At 45.1% G+C, this 25,474-nt stretch overlaps 1 protein-coding gene across 1 annotated transcript; it reads right to left on the reverse strand.

The window, feature by feature from the left end:
• Positions 1-26: 26 nt before the first annotated feature.
• nfkb1 (nuclear factor kappa B subunit 1) lies at positions 27-24,461 on the reverse strand. The gene is given in 26 exon segments (XM_014473779.2): positions 27-1,203; positions 1,205-1,348; positions 2,122-2,285; positions 2,628-2,694; positions 2,762-2,889; positions 5,694-5,796; positions 5,873-6,042; positions 6,113-6,314; positions 6,720-6,794; positions 6,797-6,834; positions 6,935-6,956; positions 6,958-7,064; positions 7,922-8,038; positions 9,102-9,203; positions 9,271-9,429; positions 10,658-10,796; positions 10,890-10,981; positions 11,165-11,269; positions 11,581-11,739; positions 12,283-12,446; positions 13,558-13,709; positions 18,716-18,814; positions 19,619-19,659; positions 21,087-21,168; positions 22,515-22,558; positions 24,189-24,461. Coding segments are annotated over 25 exon segments (2,859 nt in total). The 5' UTR covers positions 22,554-22,558; positions 24,189-24,461; the 3' UTR covers positions 27-1,014.
• Positions 24,462-25,474: the final 1,013 nt, after the last annotated feature.

Below are 25,474 nucleotides of genomic sequence, written 5' to 3' on the forward strand. Positions count from 1 at the left end.
GTCGGGTAAATAAAACCGAATCAGCCTCAAAATATAAAAAAACCTTTATTTAGAAAAATGAACAACCAGTTACTGATGATGATGAACTGTACAGCGCAGGCGGGACATAAATATGCGGAAACAGGGACGCTAACACCTGGACTACACTTCCCACAATCCCCTGTGGTTTTCTTTATCCAGGAAGAAACCGGAAGTTCAGTTCATGAAAAAGAACTGAATCTGTTCAGAAATGAATCCTAAAACATGCAAAGAGGAGAAGAAGGTCTTGAGGGTCCCTGACCCGGTCCGGGATCCGGTTCTGTACCTGGTTCTGTACCCGGTCTGGGGAGGAACGTTCTGGCTGCAGAGAAGCTCAGCAGAACATTCTGGAGTCAGAAAACATGAAACCGGTCCGCAGGTCCAGAACAGCTGGTTCTGGTTCTGATGATGAAGAACATCTGTGTGATGATGATGATGATGTTTTAGCTCAAGCCACAAATGATACAACTGTAAAAAAAATTATAATCTTATAATTTAAAAATTTAAAATGTTTTATTTTTATTTTTAGGATTTAAAATAAAGAAAATTGAGCAAATTTTTTTTTTGTAGGAAAATAAAACATTCCTGATACTTTTAGTGGAAATTTACACTAAAAACCTGCATCAGTTATTGTAAGTGAATTAATTGGCTGGTTTTACTGTTAATCCAGGTTTCAGACCGACGGGTCAGATTAACGACATCTGAGATTAAATCTGGCTTCAGATGGGAACCAGCAGAATAATCCCCTCTGGTTCTGGTTCCGTTGTCCTGGTTCTGCGTTTGAATCTGGACCAGAAGAACCGGGTCCAGAATGTTCTAATGAGCTTCCAGATGCTGTACCTCTCCCTGCTGATCATGTGGTTCTGATCCAAATGAAGGCGGTTCTGATCTGACTGGAGCAAGGAGGTTCCGACCCGTTCGGACCCGGTCTGGGTTTGTAGCACCATCGGTTCTGGGAAGAAACAGGAAGCAGCTTTTCTTTCCTGTCAGTAGAGATCAGAGTTCAGCGGTCCGGTCCGGTCCAACCCGGCCCGGTCCCGGTCCAGTTGTGTCAGCAGTTTCTTTAAAATAGAATAGAATCTTTGAGTGATGAAGAGGAGGATGAGGATGCTGGCCAATCAGAGCGCTACACCGTGGAGAGCTCCACCCCGCTGTCGCAGACGCCGCTGTCGTTCCCAAGGTCCGCCTTCAGGTTCTGGACCAGAGGGTTCTGGACCTCCTCTACCGTGTCTTGGTTCTGGCGCAGCGCCCCCTCCAGGATGCTCAGCGCTCTGCAGCCGCCTGCAGACCGGAGAGCTGCCAGCAGGTCCGAAACGGTTCCACCAGAAACCTGCAGAACCAAACATCAGAACATGAGAGGAAGTCCAGATGATGATGATGATGATTCTTCCTCCTGTATCAGGGGGCGTGATGCCCGGGTCGTCCACTAGGGGGCGACGCTCATAGTTACACAGAATTAAAGTCATTTAAACTGACAGGAGGAAAACATGGAGGTTTGATTTTTCAGTAATATTTTCACCATGTTCTTTATTTATAAATGTCACAATTTCAAACTAAATAATTAAATATTACATACATATAAATGTAACATTTATTTAAACATATTTATTAAACCCTGTAAAAGTGAAACTATGAATCCCCAACAGATTACATCAATGTGTAACTTTACAAACAGCGCCCCCTAGGGCAACAGTTAAGAGGCCGTTGTCAACGGACGGAGATGAGAGCTGCACCAGCAGGGGTCAAACACGTAACCGTGGCAACAGCCATGACGTTCCTTGGTCCGATGGGCCAGTCGACAGCCAGGAGCTAGTCGGGTCGGCGTAGGAGAATTGAAAGGTGGCTAAACTCTCACATATACAAGTAAAAGAAATATCGCACAGAGACGTAGTTCTTCCTGCTGGCCACGACGGGTTGGAGGTTTATTGCACTCCTCCACGGACTCGTCTTACAGCTTCATCACTACAAAAACCAAAAATCTCCCCGTATTCCTAACAAAGAGGTGCCAAGAATCCTTTGGCAAAAACAACAAATAGTATTTTCTCTCTTACATCGGTCATTAGCCAGCTGTTAGCCGGTTGTTAGCCCGCTGTTAGCCAGTACCTCGTAGCTCTCCAGCAGGGTTCTGGCCGGGTTTGGACTCAGCCGGAACGCCGTGTTCAGGATGCCGAGGCCCAGATGGTGAGCCAGGTTCTCCCAGCATCCTTCAGCCTCCAGTGCGCCACACACGGCCTGCTTCACCTGCACGTCCAGAACTGAGAGGTCGCCTACACACACACACACACACACACACACACACACACACACACACACACACACACACACACACACACACACACACACACACACACACACACACACACAAACACACACACACACACACACACACACACACAACACACACACACACACACACACACACACACACACACACACACACACACACACAAACACACACACACACACACACACAAACACACACACACACACACACACACACACACACACACAAACACACACACACACACACACAAACACACACACACACACACACACACGGTGAAGGCGAAGGCCATGATGAGAAGGAGGAGGAGGAAGAGGAGGCTCACCCTGTGGCGGGACGAAGGCTCGCTGGCTCCTGGGCTCGTACTCCTGACCGTTTAGAAGATCCAGAACCTGCAAACACAGACTGTCAGAGTTCTGACCCGGTTCTGGCCCAACGCTCACACACTCCCAGACCTACCTCAGGGCAGGCGGCCATGTTGACTGGAGTGGTTCCTGAGATGTAGCCTTCATCATCCTCGTCCTCCTCCTCCTCTTCCTCATCCCTGATGAAGATCGGCTCAAAGTTCTCCCTGTGCGGGTCGGCACCTGGAGACGGGAGGAGACGCCAAGGTCACATGAAGGTCATGATCGTCCTTCACAGGTTGTGACAGAACAGGCTGATAAAACGACTCGTTAACAAACTGATACTTTCCACATGTTTGTATTTTCATCTCATAAAAATAAAATCTATTTTATTTGACTGATAAAATAATATTTAAGCACACAACTGTTACCCTAAAATTTTAGTGTATCTACAGGGCCACATAAATAGCTTTGGTGGGCCGGATTTGGCCCCCAGGCCTCCAGTTTGACACCAGTGAGAGAGAGAGGATCTGCTGGGTTCCACCAGAATCAGAACCAGAACCAATGGAGATAAAAACGTCCAGCTGGTTGTTGTTTTCCTCAAAGCATTCCAGATGCACTCCAAAACTTTTCACATTTTAATTCCTAAAAACTGTTGAAAACCAGGAATTATTCTCCTTCTGCTTCATATTTTCCAAGCCATTATCCAAGTCACTTAAACTCTTAAATCCCAGATCTCTCTGTGCTAAAGCTCTATCAATTAATGATTTCATCACTGAGCATAATATCCATGTTATGTTTCTGACAGAAACATGGTTGAATGATAATAATGAATCGATCGTACTAATTGAATCTGTGCCTCCTAACTACAATTTCTTCAGTGAGAATAGAAAACATAAAAAGGAGGAGGCGTGGCTTCAATATTTAAGAATACCATAAATTGTAGTAAAATCTCTTTGGGTCTCTTCACCTCTTTGAGTATCTTGGAATTGAAGCTAAAGGCCACAAACAAACTTTGACTGTAACTTTATACAAAACTCCAACTTTTGTGGAAAATTTCTTTACTGACTTGAATGAATTTCTGTCTCTTATATGTATTGATTATGATTGTTTAATAATTGTTGGTGATTTCAACATTCATGTTGACAAACCCCAAGACAGAGGGGCAAAAAAGCTCGCTAATATTTTAGAGACTTTTTGTCTAACACAACATGTCAAACAAGCAACACACACTCAAGGACACACACTGGACCTGGTTATCAGTAAGGCTGTGAATATTTCCAATGTCTCTGTAACTGATGTCGCCTGTCGCATCACTTCCTGTTATCTTTGAAAGTTCTTTATCTTTTAACCCACTTGGACAAACAGCAACCATCACAAAACGTTCTCTCACTGAAAACGCAGCAGAAACTTTTAATCTAATCTACTCTTCTTCCTCACCCTTAAGCTGTAATGATGTAGATAAGTTGGTAAAAGATTTTCAGTCTAAAGTCTCAGATATTATTGATTCCATTAAAATGAAGGTTGTGTCTGGTAAAAAGAAATCTCCATGGAGAAATGCACAAACAGTTAGATCTGCAAGACAACTCTGCCGTAGGGCAGAACGAAAATGGCGTAAAACTCAACTCCACGTTCATTGTGACATCTATAAAGAAAGTCTACGTAACTATCATTTAACACTAAAACATGCAAGAGAGGCTTTCTTTGCAGATGTCATAAACAAAAACATTAACAATGCTCGAGCTTTATTTGCAACAGTTGACAGAATCACAAACCCTCCTGTGACGTTACCACCTGATTTCCAATGTATTGCCGCCTGCAACCAGTTTTCCAGCTTCTTTTCAGAGAAAATTAATAAAATCAGATTATTAATCTGAACATCCACTATAAAGTCAGTACCAATGCTGAGCCCAAACAAAACAAATACAGGAAAAATGACCCAATTTCAACTAGTTAATTATAAAACCCTACAGGAAATTATAAGTCAACTAAGCTCAAGTTCCTGCTGTCTGGATGTCCTAGATCTATAACTCTAGAACATTTCTTTAAGAAAGTCCTGCCTGTTATTGCTGCTGATCTGATCCAGATAGTAACTCATCGCTCTCATCAGGCGTTTTCCCCCAGGCTTTGAAAACAGCAGTAATCAAACCACTGATAAAAAAGAACAATCTGGACAAATCACTACTGCAGAATTACAGGCTGACCTCTGACCTCTGACCTCTGATTCATCAGCAAAGTTATTGAAAAAGCTGTGTAAACAATTAACTAGTTTCCTAACTATAACCAACCTCTTTGACTCCTTCCAGTCTGGTTTCCATGGTTACCACAGCACAGAGACTGGCCTAGTCAAAGTGTTCAATGACATCCATATAAATACAGACTGTGGCAGAACCACAGTGCTGGTTCTGTTGGACCTCAGTGTTGACCATGACATATTACTGAACCGACTGGAGAGTTGGGTCGGACTCTCCGGTCCAGTGCTTAACTGGTTTGAATCCTACATAAAGAACAGGGATTTCTTTGTTTCTGTTGTTAGTTTATAAATCACTGAACGGCTTAGCACCACAATACATTAAAGATCTGCTGTTGTTGTATCAACCTTCCAGACCTCTCAGGTTCTGGTTCTGGTTCTGCTCTGCATCCCCAGAACCAGAACCAAACGAGGAGAAGCAGCTTTCAGCATCTATGCACCACAAATCTGGAACAAACTTCCAGAAAACTGTAAAACAGCTGAAACACTGACTTCTTTTAAATATAGACTAAAAACCCACCTGGTTAGGATTGTATTTGAAATGTAATCAATTACAAATTTATTGATGTAACTTGACTTAATGTCGTGTTTTGATTATTGATTCTATGTTGCTTTGTGTTTCTGTGTTTGTTATGATGTAAAGCACTTTGAAATGTCTTGCTGCTGAAATGTGCTATACAGATAACATTTGATTGATTGATTGATATTTTATTTATTCTTAAGCTGGTTAGGAAGAAGCAGCAGGTTGCTCAGGCGGTCATAATGTTCTGCTCCGTCTCCAGGTGTTTAACCTTACCTGCAGCCATCAGCAGAGCCGTCAGCTTGACGGAGCCCCGTCCCGCGGCCACGTGCAGGGGGGTAGAGCCGTTGAAGGTGCAGCTGTCCACCTTGGCGTTTCCCTGGCAACAGAAGGGCAGAGTCTGGGTCTGAGCAGCCAATCAGGGACGGCCTGTGCCGCGATTGGCCGGTTCGTACCTCCAGCAGCAGGCAGCCGGCCAGCGACACGTTGTCGGTCTCCGTGGCGAGGTGCAGCGCGGTGCGTCCGCCGCTGCGCTCCTGAGCCTCCACGTCGGCCCCGCCCACCAGCAGCTCCCTGAGTGCCGCCAGCCGATTGGCCAGAACCGCCAGGTGGATGGCACACAGACCTGAGGGTGAGCAGAGCAGTGAGCTGCTGTGAGAGAGAGGGTGTGTGTGTAGGCGTGTGTGTGTGCCAACCTGCTGTGTTGCTGAACTGCAGCAACTCTCTCATCTCTCTGCGTCGCAGTAAAAGCTCCACCATCCCGTCTCCTTCCTGCTGCGCTGCCAGGTGAAGAACCGTGTTGCCATGGCGATCTGTCAGAGTCGGGTCAGCGCCAGCCAGCAGCAGCACTTCGGCCGCCTGCTTCTGCTGAGTGATGACCGCCAGGTGCAGAGGAGTCTGGGAATTGTCGGAGAGGTCAGAGGTCAGCGATTTAAAGTTGAAAACATTTCCCAGAGTTAGCATTAGCTTCCACTGAATGCCATGTTGGTTTAGCGCTTTAGCGTTATACCAACATTTACAATTAGTTTTTTAAGGTTAGCACAGCTAGCTTCTTTCTTAGCGATGTCTCTTCTCTGGTCTTCAGAGACCATCTTGTATTTTGATTCAGGCGTTAATCTGGATTATCTGCTGGATTTGGACCCTAATCTGATCCTAACTCAACTTGGTAGGTGACGCGTTGCTTTGGTTTGTTTCTGAATAAATCTTATCGTTAGTAACAGCAGAAATCCTCCAGCAGGACGGATCCTCCTGGTTTTTCTTTCTCCCTGAAACCGTGTCCCCGATCCCTGCAGAACCTGGTACCTGGTACAGGTGGTTCCTCATGTTGAGCAGCTCCTCTCCCGTCAGAGTCGACACCACCTGGGTCAGACTCGTCAGCGCCTCCTGCTGGCTGTGCAGCACCGCCAGATGCAGCCCACTGCAGCAGAGCAGAGCAGGAGTGAGCCCAGCATCGCTCAGTCAGTCTGTGTGTGTGTGTGTGTGTGTGTGTGTGTGTGTGTGTGTGTGTGTGTACTGACGTGTCTCCGTCGTCGTCCTGTGCCGCCATCAGGGGGCGCTGTGGAGCCAGCAGGTACGCCGAGTCTCCGGTGACGGAGTATCGGAAGAGAGCGTCGAGCTGCCTGCAGGTCGCCTCCATCAGCGCCTCGTCTGCAGACACATCAGAACCAGAGCGATGACATCACTGATCACCTGACCAGCTGCGTTTCTGTTCGCCGTAAAGTTACACAAACTGAAATTACCAAAAGGAAAGGTTTTTGCCTGGGTTGAAGTTTTTTCTGCAGCCGTATCGTAGTTCATAAAACTGTAATTAAAACCCTTTGTTTCGCATCACATGATCAGCAGCGGGCTGCACAGTGGAGCAGTGGGTAGCACTGTTGCAGCAAGAAGGTTCTGGGTTCGATTCCCGGCCCGGGGTCTTTCTGCATGTTTTCCCTGTGCATGGTGGGCTCTCTCCGGGTTCCTCCCACAGTCCAGACACATGACTGTCGGGTTAATTGGTCTCTCACACTAGGTGTGAGTGTGTGTGGTTGTTTGTCCTGTGTGTCTCTGTGTTGCCCTGGCGACCTGTCCAGGTGACCCCCCCTGTCTCCTGTTGACCGCTGGAGAGGCACCAGCAGCCCCCCGCAGCCCCACAAGGGACAAGCGTGGAAGAAAATGATATATGGATGATCAGCAGCCAGATGTTACTTCTAGTGGAAACGCCAAAGAAGACAACAGGAAGTGGTGTTCTTCGTGGTTGTTTCCGTTTTTGTTTTCAGACATTGTGCAGCCGGCTCCATCAGAGCTCTCACAGCTTCAGAGTTTATAAAAAGTTCAGTCATTCCAACCTGTTGAATACATAACGCTTCTGAAAAATAGCCGACTACAGTTCCCCCAAAATGCCGCATGCAAAGTAGGCGGGGCTAGTCGCTCCAATGGTTGAATAAGACGCCAACGCCTTCTCTGATTGGCTGATACATACTAATTTGTAATGGAACCGCAGCTAATGTCTTAAACTAACAAACCTGGATCCACATCGGAGCTGTCGGACTGGGCGGAGCCTCGTAGCACAGCGCCCGACGCCGGGTCGTTGTCTGGGTCGCTGTCATCGCCGCTGTCGTCTGCAGCTTCACTCTGCAAAGCTTTAACAGAACCACGTTTGGGTCAGAACATCCACTTTGGTTCTGCTGATCCAAGTTTCCTTGCTTTTCACACAGACCAATGAGACGAAAACAGAGGAAATTCACCTCTGACTGAGGTTTTCCCTGTTTTTAGTGCATTACTTTATTGTATGAAACTAAATATGATTAAGTTTAAACAACAACCAATTAAAATCAAAAGCTAACATTGGTTTGGATACTACTTGTTTTAAATAATATTATATGGAGTCAGGTCTCATTAGCATTAGCTTCTGCTAAATCATGCATTAACTACGGTGGCCCTGAGGTGCAAACCACTTCAGCAAATTGAAAGCATAATTACAAATTACAAAACCACTACAACATTAACGAAACGGAAGAGGTGTGTCCCAGTGGGAGACCTAAGAAATCTCTGATTGGACTGCAGCTCGATTTTACTTTTGAACCGGAAGTTACTCTGGTGTGCTACGTTTTAATGAGAAGCAAAGCTAGCAGGAATATGGTCGCCATGTTTTGCCCAAACTGTGGAAAAGAGCAGTCACCAAACTTTTGTAGCAGTTATGGCAAGAGGCTTTGGATCACCCAGAACATTCATGTTTTAAAAAAAAGCCAGAGTAACTTCCGGTTCAAAAGTAAAAACGAGCTGCAGTCCAATCACACCTCTTCCGTTTCGTTAATGTTGTAGTGGTTTTGTCATTTGTAATTGTGCTTTCAATTTGCTGAAGTGGTTTGCACCTCAGGGCCACCGTAGTTAACAGACCGATGAGACAAATTCACTGTTCTATTCACTGTTTTATCACCATTTCTGTTTTTGGAGTTTGTCATATTATTGTATGAAACTAGATGTTTGAAACAATAAAATCCTGAAGCTACATTTGTGGTGATTATAAGTTTTTTGCTTTGTTGTTTATTTGCTGTCAAACTTTAACAAAATGTTCATTTTAATGGTTTATCATAAAAACATGGAGCCGTCGCAGTTTTTATTTAAAGTTTAGACTCATGAGGTCACATACACAGAATGAAGACAACCAGCTTATTTCAGGGAGACGTTGGTTAGATTTCCCACCATGCTTTGTGCTGCCGCCTCCTCCAAGACCAGCTGAATATGCTGAGGAGAATCCTCCTCCTGCTCCTCCGTAGCTGTAGGAGGAGAAACCCTGGTAGTATCCTGCGGGAGAATCAGATAATCAGACTCCAGAAATTATTCTAGCAGGTTTTCATCATCCTGACTTCACCTCCTCCTGCTGAGCCTGGACCTCCTACTCCTGAAGCTGGACCTCCTCCACCTCCTCCACCTCGGTACAGCCCCCCGCCTCCTCCTCCTCCTCCATGTCCGCTGAAGTCCTGGAAGTTCGGCAATGTCTTCTGCCTCTTCCGCTGAACCTCCTCTTTATCTGGAGACAAACATTAATGAAACATGGCCGCCGACTCAGAGTAAAAACTACTAACAACTTTAACCTGGGGGGAAAGCCAGGGGACGTAGCTACGGTGTGGGCGGAGCCAGAGGACGTAGCTACGTTGTGGGTGGAGCCAGAGGACGTAGCTACGTTGTGGGTGGAGCCAGAGGACGCAGCTACGTTGTGGGTGGAGCCAGAGGATGCAGCTACGTTGTGGGTGGAGCCAGAGGACGCAGCTACGCTGTGGGTGGAGCCAGAGGACGTAGCTACGTTGTGGGCGGAGCCAGAGGACGTAGCTACGCTGTGGGCGGAGCCAGAGGATGTAGCTATGCTGTGGGCGGAGCCAGAGGACGTAGCTACGTTGTGGGCGGAGCCAGAGGACGTAGCTATGCTGTGGGCGGAGCCAGAGGACGTAGCTACGCTGTGGGCGGAGCCAGAGGACGTAGCTACGCTGTGGGCGGAGCCAGAGGACGTAGCTACGTTGTGGGCGGAGCCAGAGGACGTAGCTACGTTGTGGGCGGAGCCAGAGGACGTAGCTACGTTGTGGGCGGAGCCAGAGGACGTAGCTATGCTGTGGGCGGAGCCAGAGGACGTAGCTATGCTGTGGGCGGAGCCAGAGGACGTAGATACGCTGTGGGTGGAGCCAGAGGACGTAGCTACGTTGTGGGCGGAGCCAGAGGACGTAGATACGCTGTGGGTGGAGCCAGAGGACGTAGCTACGTTGTGGGCGGAGCCAGAGGACGTAGATACGCTGTGGGTGGAGCCAGAGGACGTAGCTACGTTGTGGGTGGAACCAGAGGACGTAGCTACGTTGTGGGTGGAGCCAGAGGACGTAGCTACGTTGTGGGTGTAGCCAGATGACGTAGCTACGCTGTGGGTGGAGCCAGAGGACGTAGCTACGTTGTGGGTGGAGCCAGAGGACGTAGCTACGTTGTGGGTGGAGCCAGAGGACGTAGCTACGTTGTGGGTGGAGCCAGAGGACGTAGCTACGTTGTGGGTGGAGCCAGAGGACGTAGCTACGTTGTGGGTGGAGCCAGAGGACGTAGCTACGTTGTGGGTGGAGCCAGAGGACGTAGCTATGCTGTGGGCGGAGCCAGAGGACGTAGCTACGTTGTGGGTGGAGCCAGAGGACGTAGCTACGTTGTGGGCGGAGCCAGAGGACGTAGCTACGTTGTGGGCGGAGCCAGATGACGTAGCTACGTTGTGGGCGGAGCCAGGTGCCTACCTATGATCTGTGGATGGTAGGTGAATGGTTTGGGCTCGCTGGTCTCGTTGTCGGATTTCCTCTTTAGCTGGACGAAGACAGACGTCGGCTTTTGCAGGTTTTGGTCTCGATACTTTGGGGTCTTGAAGACGATGGCAAACTGTCGTCATGGCAACACATTGACAAAAGAGCAGAACATGAAAGCGGTGTAACGACTGCAGCGGCTCCCGGCTGCAGCTGGATCAGCGCTGACCTGTCTGTGGACGTCTGTGGGGGAGAAATCGCCCAGAGCCTCCCAGGTCAGGCCCGAGTCGTCCTCCTCGTAGAACCGCACCTGGATGTCATCTACGCACAGAAACACACCATGAAACACACAGAAACACACCGGAGGGTTCTGGAGGGCAGCGAGACCCGACCCGAACCAGAACTAGACACAGGAACTCAGAGGAGAAAACCCAGAATCGCCCCGTTAGCCGACTGCAGCACCTCATTAGCTCAGATCTGGTCACATGCTGGACTCCTGCTCACCTTTCTGGACCTTGTCACAAAGCAGGTAGACCTCCTCTCCCCCCGTCACGCAGCCGGCGGTCCGGTCCATCCTGACGATCTTCAGGTTTGAGGCGTTTGGAGCCTCTGAGGGAGGAAGAAGAGTCAGAATTACTCATCACTATACCAGAATGCTGTCATGAGAGCGATGCTGAGAGAGGAGCAGCCTCAGAGACGCTCAGACTCTGAAGCAGGAAGATGGAGGACAGACGAACAGGAAGGAGGTGGAGCTCTGCCGGCAGCAGGCTCTGCTCCGTCTGCTTGGCTTCCCTTCACTTCCCCTTTTCATTTTGGTTGTTTCTCCAGATGAAACCAAGTTAACACCAGCAGCCAATCAGCAGCTGAGCGCCACATTAATGATAATTAATAATGAATGAGTCCCAGAGGTTTGCACTGACTGCTGTCGTAGATGGGCTCGGACACCACGGGCTCCAGGCGTCTGGAGAAGCCGCCGTCGCTGTCGGGCAGGAAGGCGGTGAACATGAGGCGCACCACGCTCAGGTCCATCTCTTTGGCCTGAGCGGCTGCGGCGCTGATGATCATGCTGCGCTGGTGGTCTGCACACAACATGGAAACAAGTGATTTCTGATCCACAGAATCCGGTTCGTGAAGCTAAATCTACAGCAACATGCAATCAACAACAGTAAAAACATCGACTGGAAATAAATTTAAATATAGTAGAAATAATTATTTAAAGCTGAAAAGATTTTTCAGAATAAAAACTATAAAGTACGTCTACTAAAGTACACACGCTAAATATTGAGCTTTGGGTTTATCGATATTTAACTTGAAATTCTTAATTTAATTTCCCTTTGGGATCAGTAAAGTATCTGAGTTTGAATTTATTTTGATAGGGCACTTCCATTTATCGGCAAGCTAATTTGCATATTAGCTAAGCGTTTAAAGTGGAGCTAAATATTTATGACATTATGAATGTAAGAAACAACAAGGTGAACATTTCCCCCATGACAGACTAAATAAACTAAAATGTTACTGTCAAACGTTTACAGAGTAACTCTACAAACGCCTGCTGATCAGAACCAGAACCAGCAGCCGTTTGTTACTGACAGGAGAGGCGGGATCGGATCGGAACCACTGACCGCTGAGCTCCCGCGGGACCCGGACCTCCCCCTGCAGCGCGTCGATCTCCGGGTGGATGGCGACGCCGCAGTTGTAGCCCATCCTGAAGGCCTCCACCATCCGCTCCTCCAGCGTCTTCGCCACGTTCTTCTTGGTCACATGGAGGATCCCCAGGTTGGGAAAACTGCAGGAAGCCAGAAGCGGGTCAGGTTCTGCTGGTCGGACCCACACCGAGTGGAGCCAGAACCAGAATTGGGCTGACCGGTTCCAGACGTTTCCATGATGCCACACCAGGAAGCAGAGTTTGAGGTGGTGACCAATCAGAAGCTCACAAATTCATGACATCATCACCTGGGCTTTTGTTTTGAAGGGGACATGTCAGGAAATTCCACCTGTTATCCTTTAATGCATTGGGTGTTAAAGGATAAAAGTCTCTAGGAGAGCAGACTCAGCTTCCACGTGTCTCCATCAGGCTGTTCAGGTTCTTCTGTTCCCTGATATTCTGAACTTTTACGTCACAGTATTTACTGAGCAACTGCTAAACAAGGTCACCAACTTCTTCTGGCTAATTAAGTTTTTATTTCTCGCAGCGATGTTGTAGTCCAAGTTATGAAACCAAAGTCAAAATGTTTCAGCAGAACAAACATTATTTCAGACATGAATTTATTGAGTTGCGATGACGTCCTGGAAGTGGTTTTGCTAGCTTTCTGCTGATGTTAGCACTGTGTGCTAGCTGTTAGCTTCCTGTGGACTGAAACGTACGTCATGTTCTGAATAACATCACTACATAAACAGATCTGCATTGTTTTGACTGGAGGAAATGATCCACATGCATTCTGTGACGTTCTGGTGCTAGCGTTAGCTAACTCGCTACTGACATCTTTTATTAAGTTTGGGAATGAAACGTTTCTGCGTCGCTGGATAATCACACCTCTGCTATCAAACTACAAAAATGACTGAAGGGGCAGGACCGGCTCAGTCTGCGACCTGGTTTGCATTTAAAGAACTGGCACCAAAACAAGTTGCTCTCTGACAAACCTCAGGTCAGAGGTCAAAGGGAAACCTGTGGCGCTGCAATAACCAGGAATTCAGACCAAACCAGTGCAGTTCAGCTTTATATTCACCAAAACTGACTTAAAGCATGATTAGTCTCATAGTAAGACCAAAGGCCATGTGACCAGAAAATATCTGGCGTCAGTTGAACATTTATGTAGATTTAAACATCTCCAGATAAACTTTGGGTTGAACTGAACAACAATAAACATTAATTTAAATGAAACGTGAATGATTCCTACCTGATGGTGGAGTCTTTGGACTGCAGGTCAGCGATGCAGATGCCTTTATCGCACTGCTTCCCCACCAGGCTGTGAGCGTGAAGCTGCGGCAGCTGGGTCAGCGCCGTCACCAGCTGGACCACGACCCGGGCCTGACCCTGGTAGTTACAGATCTGAAACCCAGAGCAGAACGGCGCCATTAGCGCAGGCCCATTAGCGCAGGCGGCTGAAGACAACGGAAAAGACAAGGTGGATGAAGCTGAGAGTGAAAATGTTTGGTGAAATCAGACAGTGAGGCTCTGATCTCATTCTGGACTCCACAGATGAGTCACACACATTCAGACTCTCTGTGGTAGTTCAGAGAAACTTTCTCTTGGTACAAATGACTCACTGAAACTTCGCACCTCCACCAACATCAGAGACTGCTGAAGCAATGGATTCAGGCTGAAAACAAACCTGATCGTTTAGACCAGGGGTCTCAAACTCCAGGCCTCGAAGGCCACTGTCCTGCAGTTTTTAGATGTGCCACAGGTACAAAACACTGGAATGAAATGACTTAATGACCTCCTCCTTGTGTTCTCCAGAGCCTTAATGACCTAATTATTCTGTTCAGGTGCAGCAGAGGCTCATCTAGAAGTTGCAGGACTGCAGCCCTCGAGGACTGGAGTTTGAGAGCCCTGGTTTAGACAATCAGCAGGTTTTTCTGGAGTCAGACTGAAGGTCTAGATGTGTTTGGTGTCTAATCATCACCTACTCATTTTGATGGATGGATGGAAATCATGTATAATTCCTTGACATTTTTAAAAATGGCTGCCCTGGTTGTAATGGAAAATAACCAGCTGTAGTTCTTGCCAGTGGTGGCACAGCTAACCAAAACATTAGGTCCAATAATCGCTAAACGGCTAAACAAGAATCTTAGCTATACTAACAATAAACACAAAACAATTAGAAGAAGCTAACGCTAACTATGAAGACACCAGTCTCTCATCCTTATCTCCTTCCTGGTGTGAGACTCGCTAGCAGCAAAGTCTTCAGTCTGAACATTTTATCACTTTAGAGCTGAAACAGGATGACCAAAGTGGAAAACATGATGAGACATAAAGTTCATCCAAATCATGAAAATGGGGAACATTTAATGGTAACAATTACTTAAAAGGCTCAAAACAGCAGCCATCTTGAAAAATATCATCCTCCTGAAACTGAAGTGTCTGATGGGAAAAATAAAAACATTCGACCTGAGAGGTTAGCATGCTAATTCTAAAGCCTGTATTCACGCTTGCTCTGATTGGTCCTTTGCTCTGATTGGTCCTGTGCTCTGATTGGTCCTGTGCTCTGATTGGTCCTGTGCTCTGATTGGTCCTGTGCTCTGATTGGTCCTGTGCTCTGATTGGTCCTTTGCTCTGATTGGTCCTGTGCTCTGATTGGTCCTTTGCTCTGATTGGTCCTGTGCTCTGATTGGTCCTGTTTGTCTGAACGTGAATCTGAACTGAAGCTGAATCTGCTGTTAGCTGTTTTGTTTAGTGTTTGCTCCCAGATGTTCATTTTCATGTTATCTATGTTTAACTGAAACGTGAGAACAAACTCTTCCTGTTCCTTCGGTTTGTGTGACAGCCAGCCGTGCCGCTGCAGATATTTGCCTGCAACTGTTGCAATAACAAAGCCCACTTCCTCTTCCTGGTTCTGTCGGCCACTCGACGTGTCGCAGCAGATGAACGCGGTTCCTAGAATCAGAGCGAGAGCTGCAGTTTGAGGGTTTCCTGGCCTGAAGCTCTTCACACGCCGTGCCGCAGCTACCTGACAGCTGCAGCAGGCCGGCGCTGCAGCTGCAGTCGGCTGTCTCCGCAGGAGAAACGCAGAAAACAGCTTAAATTCTGCAAAAAAAATAAAACTAAAACTGAAATAAAGAAAAATCAGCTCCTCCAAACCCAGAACACCAGCATGCAGCAGCATCTGCTGCGTTTCTGAGGAAATCTGACTGGAAGCTGCAGCACAGCTTTGTCTCACGCCCAGGTCAGAACCAGAACCGAACCGCGGCTCCCAAAATAAGGTTCTGCTGGTTTGAAAGCTGTTCCTGGTAACCAGATCATCAGGAAGCCGATAAAAGCTAACAGCTACCAGGAGCATTGACTGGGTTCTGACCCGGTTCTGTTGGGATGCGGAGTCGGACCAGGAGTGGCGGGCTGGGGTGTGATGCGTTCACTGACTCAGACTGCTTTCATCACTTCATTATTGTCATTTTCAGACGTTTAGATTCACCGTCTGTCTTCTGCTGCTGCTGAATTCTGACGTAAGATGGATAAAATGCGACGATGCTAAACAATAAATGACTATGATAAATAATAATAATAAAACAATACTATTCAAGGAACACATTGATTGATATTACATAAACACTTCTGCATTATTTTTATCTTGGGGAACAAATAATCTAAATGCATTCAGTGATTTTCTAGCATTAGCTAACTTGCTAGCATCTATTGTCATCTATTTTCTCAGCCACTCAACACCAGATAAAGAGAAAAGGATGGAAACAAATTGCTGCAGCTAAAATTCAATATTGTTTGGATTTCATTCACACTACTAGCTTTTGGTATGTCTGCCAATTTTATATTTGTCTTATTATTTTTGCTAAATGTAATTGTATTTATCATTTGTCTGCCCGTCATGCTGTGTGTGTGCTGAGGCTGTTGGAAATGTGTTACAGAAATAAACTTTAACTTGACCTGACATTAGCTAACTTGCTAACGTTAGCTAACTCGCTAGCTGTGTTGAGACCTTCTTTATGTTCCTCCAGGCTTTGGCAGAATTTTCTGTCTCCAACATGTTCGGCTGGATGAACTGATCTACAGTTGGTGAAACATAATCGTATTTCTGCTATCAAACCGTTCAGACTGCAGACGCTTTGAAAACTCAGATTTAGTTCCACATCTGGAAGTGGAACAGATCGGAGTTTCTTTGGGTGAGAAGATCGCAGCAAAAATGTCAGATTTTGCCGCATTCGGCTGTGTGATGCGAACACTGATCCTTCACTGATTTACCCCAAACTTTCACTATTTCAGCTCATTTAAGCTCCGTAATCTATTGTCTTTTAATCATTTTTAAAGTTTTTTACGCTTTTGTTTTGTAAACTAGCTTAGCATATTTCTCTGTTTTTGCATGATATAAACGGGAATCGAAGCATCGCGCTCATCTTTGTCTCTTGAACGGGTTCAAAGATTGAGATCAGCTCTACTGGAGAGGTCAAAGGTCATTCAGATGGAGAAATTCATCTGATCAGACCTTTGACACTTTCCTCTGTCTCTGACCTGGGAGAACAAACTGGGCCAGGAATGGATCCCACCAGTGGGATGGGAGTGAAGGCTTGAACCTTTCCAGAGATTGAAATCCCATGATGCATTGCACATCTGTAAACAGGCAGCTTCGACGGTGAAAAACATGAGGTCAGGAACCAGAACGCTATTAACAGCAGGAGGCTGTGTCGTCATGGTTACAGACTCAGCATTACCTCGGCTGAAACTGAACTGTGACTTTAAGATTTGTTCCGTTTCATTCTGCTGACTGAGCGGTTCTGACGATCAGCGGGTCGGCTGCGTTGACCCAACAGCAGTGCGCCACAGTTAGCGAAGGGTTAACTGTGTTTCTGGGCCTGAGTGGGCGCCGGCGCCAACGCCACGCTTTCATCTCCGAGCTGAAACTTTGCACCTTGTCTGTCTGTGACGCAGCGGCGCTTCCTTGTAATTAGCTGTGGGTGTCGCGAGGAGGAAATTCCCAACAGACATGAAACATGCAGAGGTGTGTGTGTGTGTGCGTGTGAGTGTGTGTGTGCGTGTGAGTGTGAGTGCGTGAACAGGTCCAGGCCTGTCGGGTTCTGAAATGCTGGTCCCGGGGTCCGACATGGTGCAGATCCGTTCTGCAGGTTCGTTCTTCATCGACTGATTTTAAAAACTTCTCGTTTTTTCACTAATTTGACAGAAAAGTTTCCACGGATTAACAGAGAATAAGAAACGTTACCATGGCAACACAAACAGGAACACCTCATCTCAATCCAGAAATGCTTCTTTAATCCCAAAAGAAATTTAATCTTTGCTTTAACTGACAGTAAGGATCTCCTGTAGAAGTCTGTGTTACAGCGGTATGAAGACGCCTCTGACTGAAGACACTCTGCATATGTGAACGCCAAGCAGACCGGAGACCACTCCAAAAGCAGGAAGTGGACTACAGGACAAAGCATTCTGGGTAAATGCAACCAAAGCTAACATGCTAGCCTAGCGCTAGCAGCAGAAATGGCTCCTGGTCTTCAGCCAAAGACTAAAGAGAAATCCTCCAGCTGCTAAAATCTGACGCCTCCATTTTGTTTCCATCTGGTGAAACAGGAAGTTGCTCTCAGTGGATTCAGAGGTTTTTGTGTGGTTTCCTTCAATGGTTCTTGGTGCAGCGCCCCCACAGGCCAGGAGGGGAACAGGTTGCTCAGAGGGTTTGTTTAGTTTGACTCTTTGGCCAAAACACCACCAGACGGGGAACCAGAGTCCAGCTTTCATCTACAGCACCACCAGCATGCTGGGTTTTCAAAATAAAAGCCTGTAAGCCTTTCTGCATCTGCAGGAACAGCAGAAAGAAGATCCATCCCAGAAAACGGGTTCAGAACCTTTAAATGACCCGGCTGACGATTCTGGAAACACTAAAAAAGTGTTCTTGTTGTTTCACCTGTTTACCAGAACCAGAAGGTCCGAACGGAAAACATCCAGGAATCTGGATCCAATCCGGTCCCCCCACGCCAGGAGTAGGGCCAGGGAGGGGGCGTGGCCTGGATGGGGGAAGCAGCGTGGCTAACTTAGCATCGATGTCGCTACATTTAGCTCCTTTTCAGACCCTCTAGCGACAAACTTTCAGAAAAAGCAACTAGCTACAAATTTACAGCTTTTTTCAAAAAACTCTAGTGATAAATCAAGCCAATCTGCTAGATTAACTGAAGTTAATCTAGCAGATTAACTTCTGTTTACTGTCTGAATATTTTTCATTATTTCTGGTTATTTGTGATTATTGTCTGGTATTTTCTTTATGAATCTGCAGCGTGGAGCAGAGAGCAGAGCTCTGAACCGCAGAGCCGCTGCAGCGCTTCACTCTCAGGAAGCGTTTCCTCTGCCAGCTGCAGCCGCGCCGCCCAAACAGGAAGCGTTACCTTCACCGTCGGGTACGTCTTCCTGTTCTTCTCGCTGGAGGCTCCGGGTAGGCCGCCGTGCGACGGACCTTCACAGCCGTAGCGGAACCTGAAGCCGCGCTGCAGAAACACAAACACAACAAAGATCATCTCAGATCGTCTCAGATTACAGCAGAGGGCAAAGGTCAAGGTCATCCTGGCTGCAGGTCTTGCTAACCTCAGTCTGGCAGCCATCTTGTTTCTAGAGAGAAGAGGTTTTCTCCTTCAGCCCATCCAAGCAGCTGGCCTGGCTCAGGGTCATGACCTTTAACCTTTAACCTGAGGCCTGTAGAGTCTGAGCTACAGCTCTGGGGTTTCTGGACATTGCTTCACTCTCCGACCTTTGACCTCGTGACGTCTGAGATGTTTTCCTCTTGAAATTTTTTAAATTAAAAATTAGTTTCTAATTATAAACATTTATTTTAATTTCTTTGATTTTTATTTTTCATTTTTATTTATTTGTACTTATTTTCAATAAAATAATTTTGAAAATGTTATTTTTACATATTTTTACCTTTAATTTAAAATGATTTCCTTTTATTTCATTTCTAATTTATTATTTTTATTTAAATTAAATACTTTTATTTTCGTTACTTTTAATTTTTTGTACTTTTTTAATTGAAATTTTAAATGTTATTTTCATTAAATTAAATCTTATTTTCTTATGTATTTATTTTATAATCTTCCTCCCTGGAGACTGATGGAGCTGACCTTTGACCCCTCTGCTAGCGTCATGCTAACACACCTGAACATCCTAATCTCTACAGAATAAAATCTGAATAATCTTATTAAAGACGTCAGAGGAGAAACCCAGCGGACTTCCTGTCCAGGTGAGTGGACTTCCTGTCCAGGTGAGTGGACGTCCTGTCCAGGTGAGCTGCTCACCTGTTTGGGCTGCTCCAGGATCTGCAGGAACGGTCCGTCCACTGAAACACACAAAACAAAAATCAGAGTCAAAGTTATTATTAATAATTATGACATTTTAGACGATAACTGGAAGTTTTAAATGAAAAGACAGTTTTCTGTTTCTGTCTTCATCAGTTTATTTATTTATGGAACAAACAGATAAATTAATAACATAGAAATGAATAAATTAATCTAAGGTTTATTATTTAGCCTATCATTAATTACTAATCTAGTTATTTATTATGATGAATAACTAGATAAATAGAGTCATCATCATCATCAGCCTGGAAACCTTCGGCAGCAGAAATGAGTTTCCCCTGCAGCTTCAGCTGAAACCAGAAACAGGAAGTGAGCGCGCTGCCGCCGCCGCCGCCTCGTCATGAAACTCGTCTTTCGTTTTGTCGCCACCGGTTTCCTCCAATCATTTCGTTTTCCAGACAGAAACTCTGTCGGCTTCCTGCTGCGGCAGAAACTTCTGATCCAGTCGGGATCTGGTCTGTTTCAGCGGTGGCAGCATCATGCTGAGCAGACACTTCCTGTCAAACTGGAAATCTGAGGAGGTTTTAAACCATCAACCTGATTTTATTTTTCATTTCACTTCCAGGCTGAGCTGTAAAAACACGCAGCATGAACACGACGGACACGGATCGCATCACTTCCTGTCCAGTAAGAAACACGGCCTGATTGGCTGACAGCTGAGATCACATGACCCCGGGATGCATTTAAATAATTTATATTTAAATTTAAAACCACAGAAAAATAATAAGCTTTTTTATGTTAAAAACTAAATACTTATTATTAAAACAAAATATCGTTAAATTCTTAGAAAATTATCATTAAAGTAAAAATAAATATTAAAATGGGTCAAATTAGCACAGAAATATAAAATTAAAATAAATGTATTAAATCATGATTGAAGAAAATAAGAGAAATATAAAATCCTTTATACACAATAAAACAATTTAAGTTTATATGAAGTTTTATGTACCAAAAAGTGACAATATTTAAAATTTCATTTAAATGACAACTAATCTTAAGACTAACAAAAAATTTACAAATATAAACTTTTCATACTACAATTTAATAATTTAAAAATAATAAATATGAACTAAAACTGTTTTTACTTTCGTTTTGAAAACTTTAATATTTAAGATGTTTTCTGGATAAATAACAGGAAGTCAGTTATAGGGAAAAATTAATTTGCATAAATAAAAATCAACCAGAAACCGGTTTTGGTCCAATAAACCAGAACATGATCCAGTAGAACGGTTCTGGCCCGGTTCAAGCCGAACAGTTAGAGAGAAACCAACAGAACCGACTGGGTCAGACAGAACAAAAACCCGCAGACCCCTCTGGTGGGAGGGGCTTAGCGAGAACCAATCAGACACACTCAGAGGGGAGGAGCCAGCCAGTACTGGTTCTGACCCGGCAGAGGGCGGAGTCTCACCTGACTGCAGAGCCGTCATCTGAGGCATCGGGACGAAGGGGGAATACTCCAGGAAGGACGGGTCCATCATGGTGTCGAACATCTGCAACGAGACCCAGCTGAGGTCCGACAGAACTGCCGGGGGTTCTGGAGCTGCAACAGAACCCAGAGCGGTTCTGCTGGACCCTCTGGACCAGAACCGTTCCGGGTTCTGCTGGGGTGAGTTTTGTGCTCTCAGCTCGCTGCGTTCGCTGTATGCTAATGAACCGAACCAGCAGCCAATCACAGACGGGGATTTTTTAATCCAATCAGATTATCCCTCCACTTTCTGAATGAAAAACAACCAAAGTGGGAAAAAAAAACATAAACTGGGATTCTGTAGCCTAACGATATTCAGCAGAAAACTTTATGGACAATTTTTTAAATTTTATTGGAAATTTGTGTAGATTGATTTGAAATTCAAAGACTTTTATTTTTTCAGGATTTCACCTGCACAAATCTTCATTTGTTGGAATAAAGATTACAGGAAGGAAAAGCTGTGATTTCAAATCCCGGTGAACTAAACCAAACTTTCACAGTTACAGTTTCCAATTTTAATAAAATCCTGTGGAAGTTCAGAATCAACTCAGATGAGCTGCTGATGCAAATTACACAGGACTGCAAAAAAATCACAACCTCATTTCCAAACTGTAAAATCAAAGTGAAAGTTTGGGTTTGTTCTCCTAGAACTCATCTTTCGTTTCCCAGGATGTTTATTTCAGCACATGAAGAGTTCTGCAGGTGAAAAAAGACAAAAATATGAGAGAAATCGTCTTCAGATGAAGACTGCTGAGCAGCTGAGAGCCGAGCGCTGTGGCAGCTCTGAGTGAGAGCTGCCACAGCGCTCAGAGCAAGCTTTGTGAGATTCAAACACACACATCAAATCATCGTCCGTTCACATAGATCTGTGCACCTAGATCAGTCTGACTGCAAACTCAGCCTGCTGAATGAACATTTTTTATTCCGGGCAGAAACTCTGAGATTTTCTGAGTTTGATTCTGTAAAATCCATCCAGTTCTGCGTTCAGGAGAGGAAAGGTGTTTCCTCCCGGCTGCTGGTCCAATCAGACGTCAGGAGCAGCACAGGTACAACTGCGACCGCGGATCAGACAGAAACGTCCTAAATTTCTGCTTTCCAAGCATTTTCTGCTGCAGCGCAAAACTCAGGAATGGATGGATTTCAACCAGAGAAGCAGAAAATATCGGTAACAACGTGGATACCGGCCCAAACGTTTAGATCGGTGCAACACTCATATAGCAATAAAAAGGAAATATTTCCCCTGATGTCTGAGGGGAAACATAATAATTTCCTGTATTGTGTGTTTTATTCCATTCAAACAGGATTTCTGATGTAAGTTTCATTTGAGTTTCTGCCGCTCGTCGTGCAGCAGCGAGCGGCAGGTGAGCTCACCTGGCTAGAGGTGTGCAGGTAGTTCTCGTCAGCAGCCATCTTGTCTGCAGAAATGACACATTTAGGATTTAAAATCAGAACTGAAATCAAACATCCACATCTCTGTCGACATGGTGAAGCTGAGCAGCTAAACGAAACGAATAAGAGTTTAGAGTTTGAAGACATTCCTGTTTCTTTACTGTTTTAAAGTCATGATTTATCTCCAGCTTCCTGCCTCGTTTACTGAGTCTAATTATAAATCATATTTATTACCAGGCAGGAATTTCCCAGTTAGGACTAAAATCTTCAGCCTCATTTTTATTTTTAGTAGAAGCAGATTTTCTTTAGTGTTTAAACCACTTCTAATTAAGTATTAATTACTCTTTTTTAAAATGCTATTAATTTTACTTCTGTTTTTCAAAATGCTGTACAAGTGAGAATTTTTTAAAGCAGAAACTCCAGCACAGATTCCTGCAGAAGAACTCAGGAGGGCTTAAAAATAACAATCAATGAAAGATCAATGAAACATAACATCTATATTTGAAAAGTGCGTTCAAATTAAATCATAAGTATAACAAGAGGAGCAAAGATGAATTAACATGAATAATTTAAATATCAAATCTCTTGAATTTCAACCATATTCTGAGCAGAAACGCGCAGTAACCAATTATTGATTAACTAGAGAAAAATAAAACTACTTCAGACTTTTTAAAAGGCTTTTTCTGATACATTTAACTTTTAATTTATGTAAATAAAAAACTAAATAGAGAATAAAAGCATTAAACACGATAGCATAATCATACCTGGTAACTGGTGGCGCTGTTCTCCTATTTTTATGATTAATAGCCAATAATATTGATTGATCTTTGATTCTTCTGATAGCCGATGCTGAGCAGAGCGCGCTCCCGCTGCGTTTTCCCCGTGGCGTGAACGCGCCTCCGTGTGAGTTAGCCCTCTTGCTAACAGCTAACTACCTACCCACTCGTGGGACTACTGCTGCTGTTTCCTTCGTGGAAGTGACCCCTGATAAAGTGAAGCACGGACACGGAGGCCGTATCTCCACGGCGGGAGGAGCGGTGCTGGAGCTCCAGCCTGGCCGAGTGTCTCTCCGTCATGCCGGAACGGCTAACCGCTACCTGTCCCCGCTGCTCCGGGAGCGAGCCTTGGAGGTTTCCACCAAACTCTATCTAAAATCCTCCTAATTTGAGAAACCTCCAGATTCCAGCTTACAAATATTAAATTCGTAGACATTTTTATATTAAACCGAAATGAAATAAAGTGATAATTAATACGGCTTTCGTAATGTTCGGATTAATTTAATTGTTTTTGTCATATCACTCATAAATTCATCTGTCACCAGGAACAAGACACAGTTGAGCGACACTAAGAGTCATAAGTTGAAGCTAAAATAAAAGTTAATTTTAGTATAATAGGAGCCGCATTACATGTTAGATAACTAAGATTTTAAAGATTTTAGATGTAGTGGCTTTAATCCTTATGACTATATTCAGGATTTTAATAAAACTACCAAATGGTGCTGAGTTAAAAAGTTACCTGGCTAATAAGGAAGTAAGCAGAACAACAAAGCAAGCTGAGCTGTACCGGTCCGGTCCGGTCCAAGTCACGGTTCTGACACCAGGTTCGGACCCAGCGGCTCTACACTTAGTGGTTAATGTGTAGTAAGCATGATGTTACCTGGTCAGCTCGCTCAGGTGGAAGTCAGTTTGAAGCGTGACAGTTGGGGCTCGTTCCGCTTCACTTCAGTTCACTCTTGTCCGTCATTATTTCCTCCCCACGCAGAACCCGCAGACCCACGAGCAGACCGGGCTCAGCTTCGGGACACCATCAATGCGTGGAGAGCCCAAATATTTTATCCAGTCCTGCCTCGACAAAGCTGAAACCTCCAGGTGACACCGAGAAGAAAGAGTGGAGTTCCTTCCCCACTGGAAATTCCCCCCGGTTCCCAGATTCACCACAGGGGGCAGCAGAGAGTCAGGCGGTCTCACTCCAATTACCAGGTTCACCACAGGGGGCAGCAGAGAGTCAGGAGGTCTCACTCCAATTACCAGGTTCACCACAGGGGGCAGCAGAGAGTCAGGAGGTCTCACTCCAATTACCAGGTTCACCACAGGGGGCAGCAGAGAGTCAGGAGGTCTCACTCCGACTTTTTTTTTTTTTTAAATCACTGGTTTTGAAATATCACGTGGGGAAAAAAATGAAAACATGTAAGAACAGAAACAGAATAAAACTAAGACAGAAATCGGGATAAAAATGGAACAAAACTAATAGAAAACATAAAAAAGTTTTAAAAAGAATAGATACCCCCCACCCCCAAAATTAGAAATAAACAAATAAGAAAACTGGTGTAAAAAAAAAAATCAGAGGAGAGAGACACCACATTATTTACCTGAAAGATTCAAAGTTATAAGGTCTGTTCCTCTCAAGATGTTAACTTTTCCTTTTAAAGCTTGAAGACTAATAAGTTCTGGCTGAGGCTTGAAAACAGAACCATTCCTCTTAAAATCAAACACAAACAGCTATATTTCCATATTAAACCATTTTTATTATGATTAAACACATAGACCATTCTGTTATTTAACCATATACATTTATGACCTATAATTAGCTTTAGCTAACATTCATCAGAACCTTTACGGCACATAGAGGAGGATCATTTAGTGCAAGTTACAGTCAAAACTCAAAACAGCTTCAGATTGCAAAAATAAACACGTCATCTATTCATAAAACGAGTAAAAAGTGTTACAGCAGACAGAAACCAGAGGCACATGAGGGGGAAGACGCCACTGCACAGGCTAAACGGCTACGCACTGAGGGCGTGGCTCCGCCCACCTCTCAGCCGGAAGGGGCGGGGCCCCAGGTCGCCACTACGGAGGCACGAGAAGCAGAAACGTTACGTCAAAGCAGCAACAACACGTTACGTCAGGTTTGGCAGCGATGAAGGCTCTTTGTGCGACTGGCAG

This window comes from Xiphophorus maculatus, chromosome 23, assembly GCF_002775205.1.
Source record: "Xiphophorus maculatus strain JP 163 A chromosome 23, X_maculatus-5.0-male, whole genome shotgun sequence".
Lineage (NCBI taxonomy): Eukaryota > Metazoa > Chordata > Actinopteri > Cyprinodontiformes > Poeciliidae > Xiphophorus > Xiphophorus maculatus.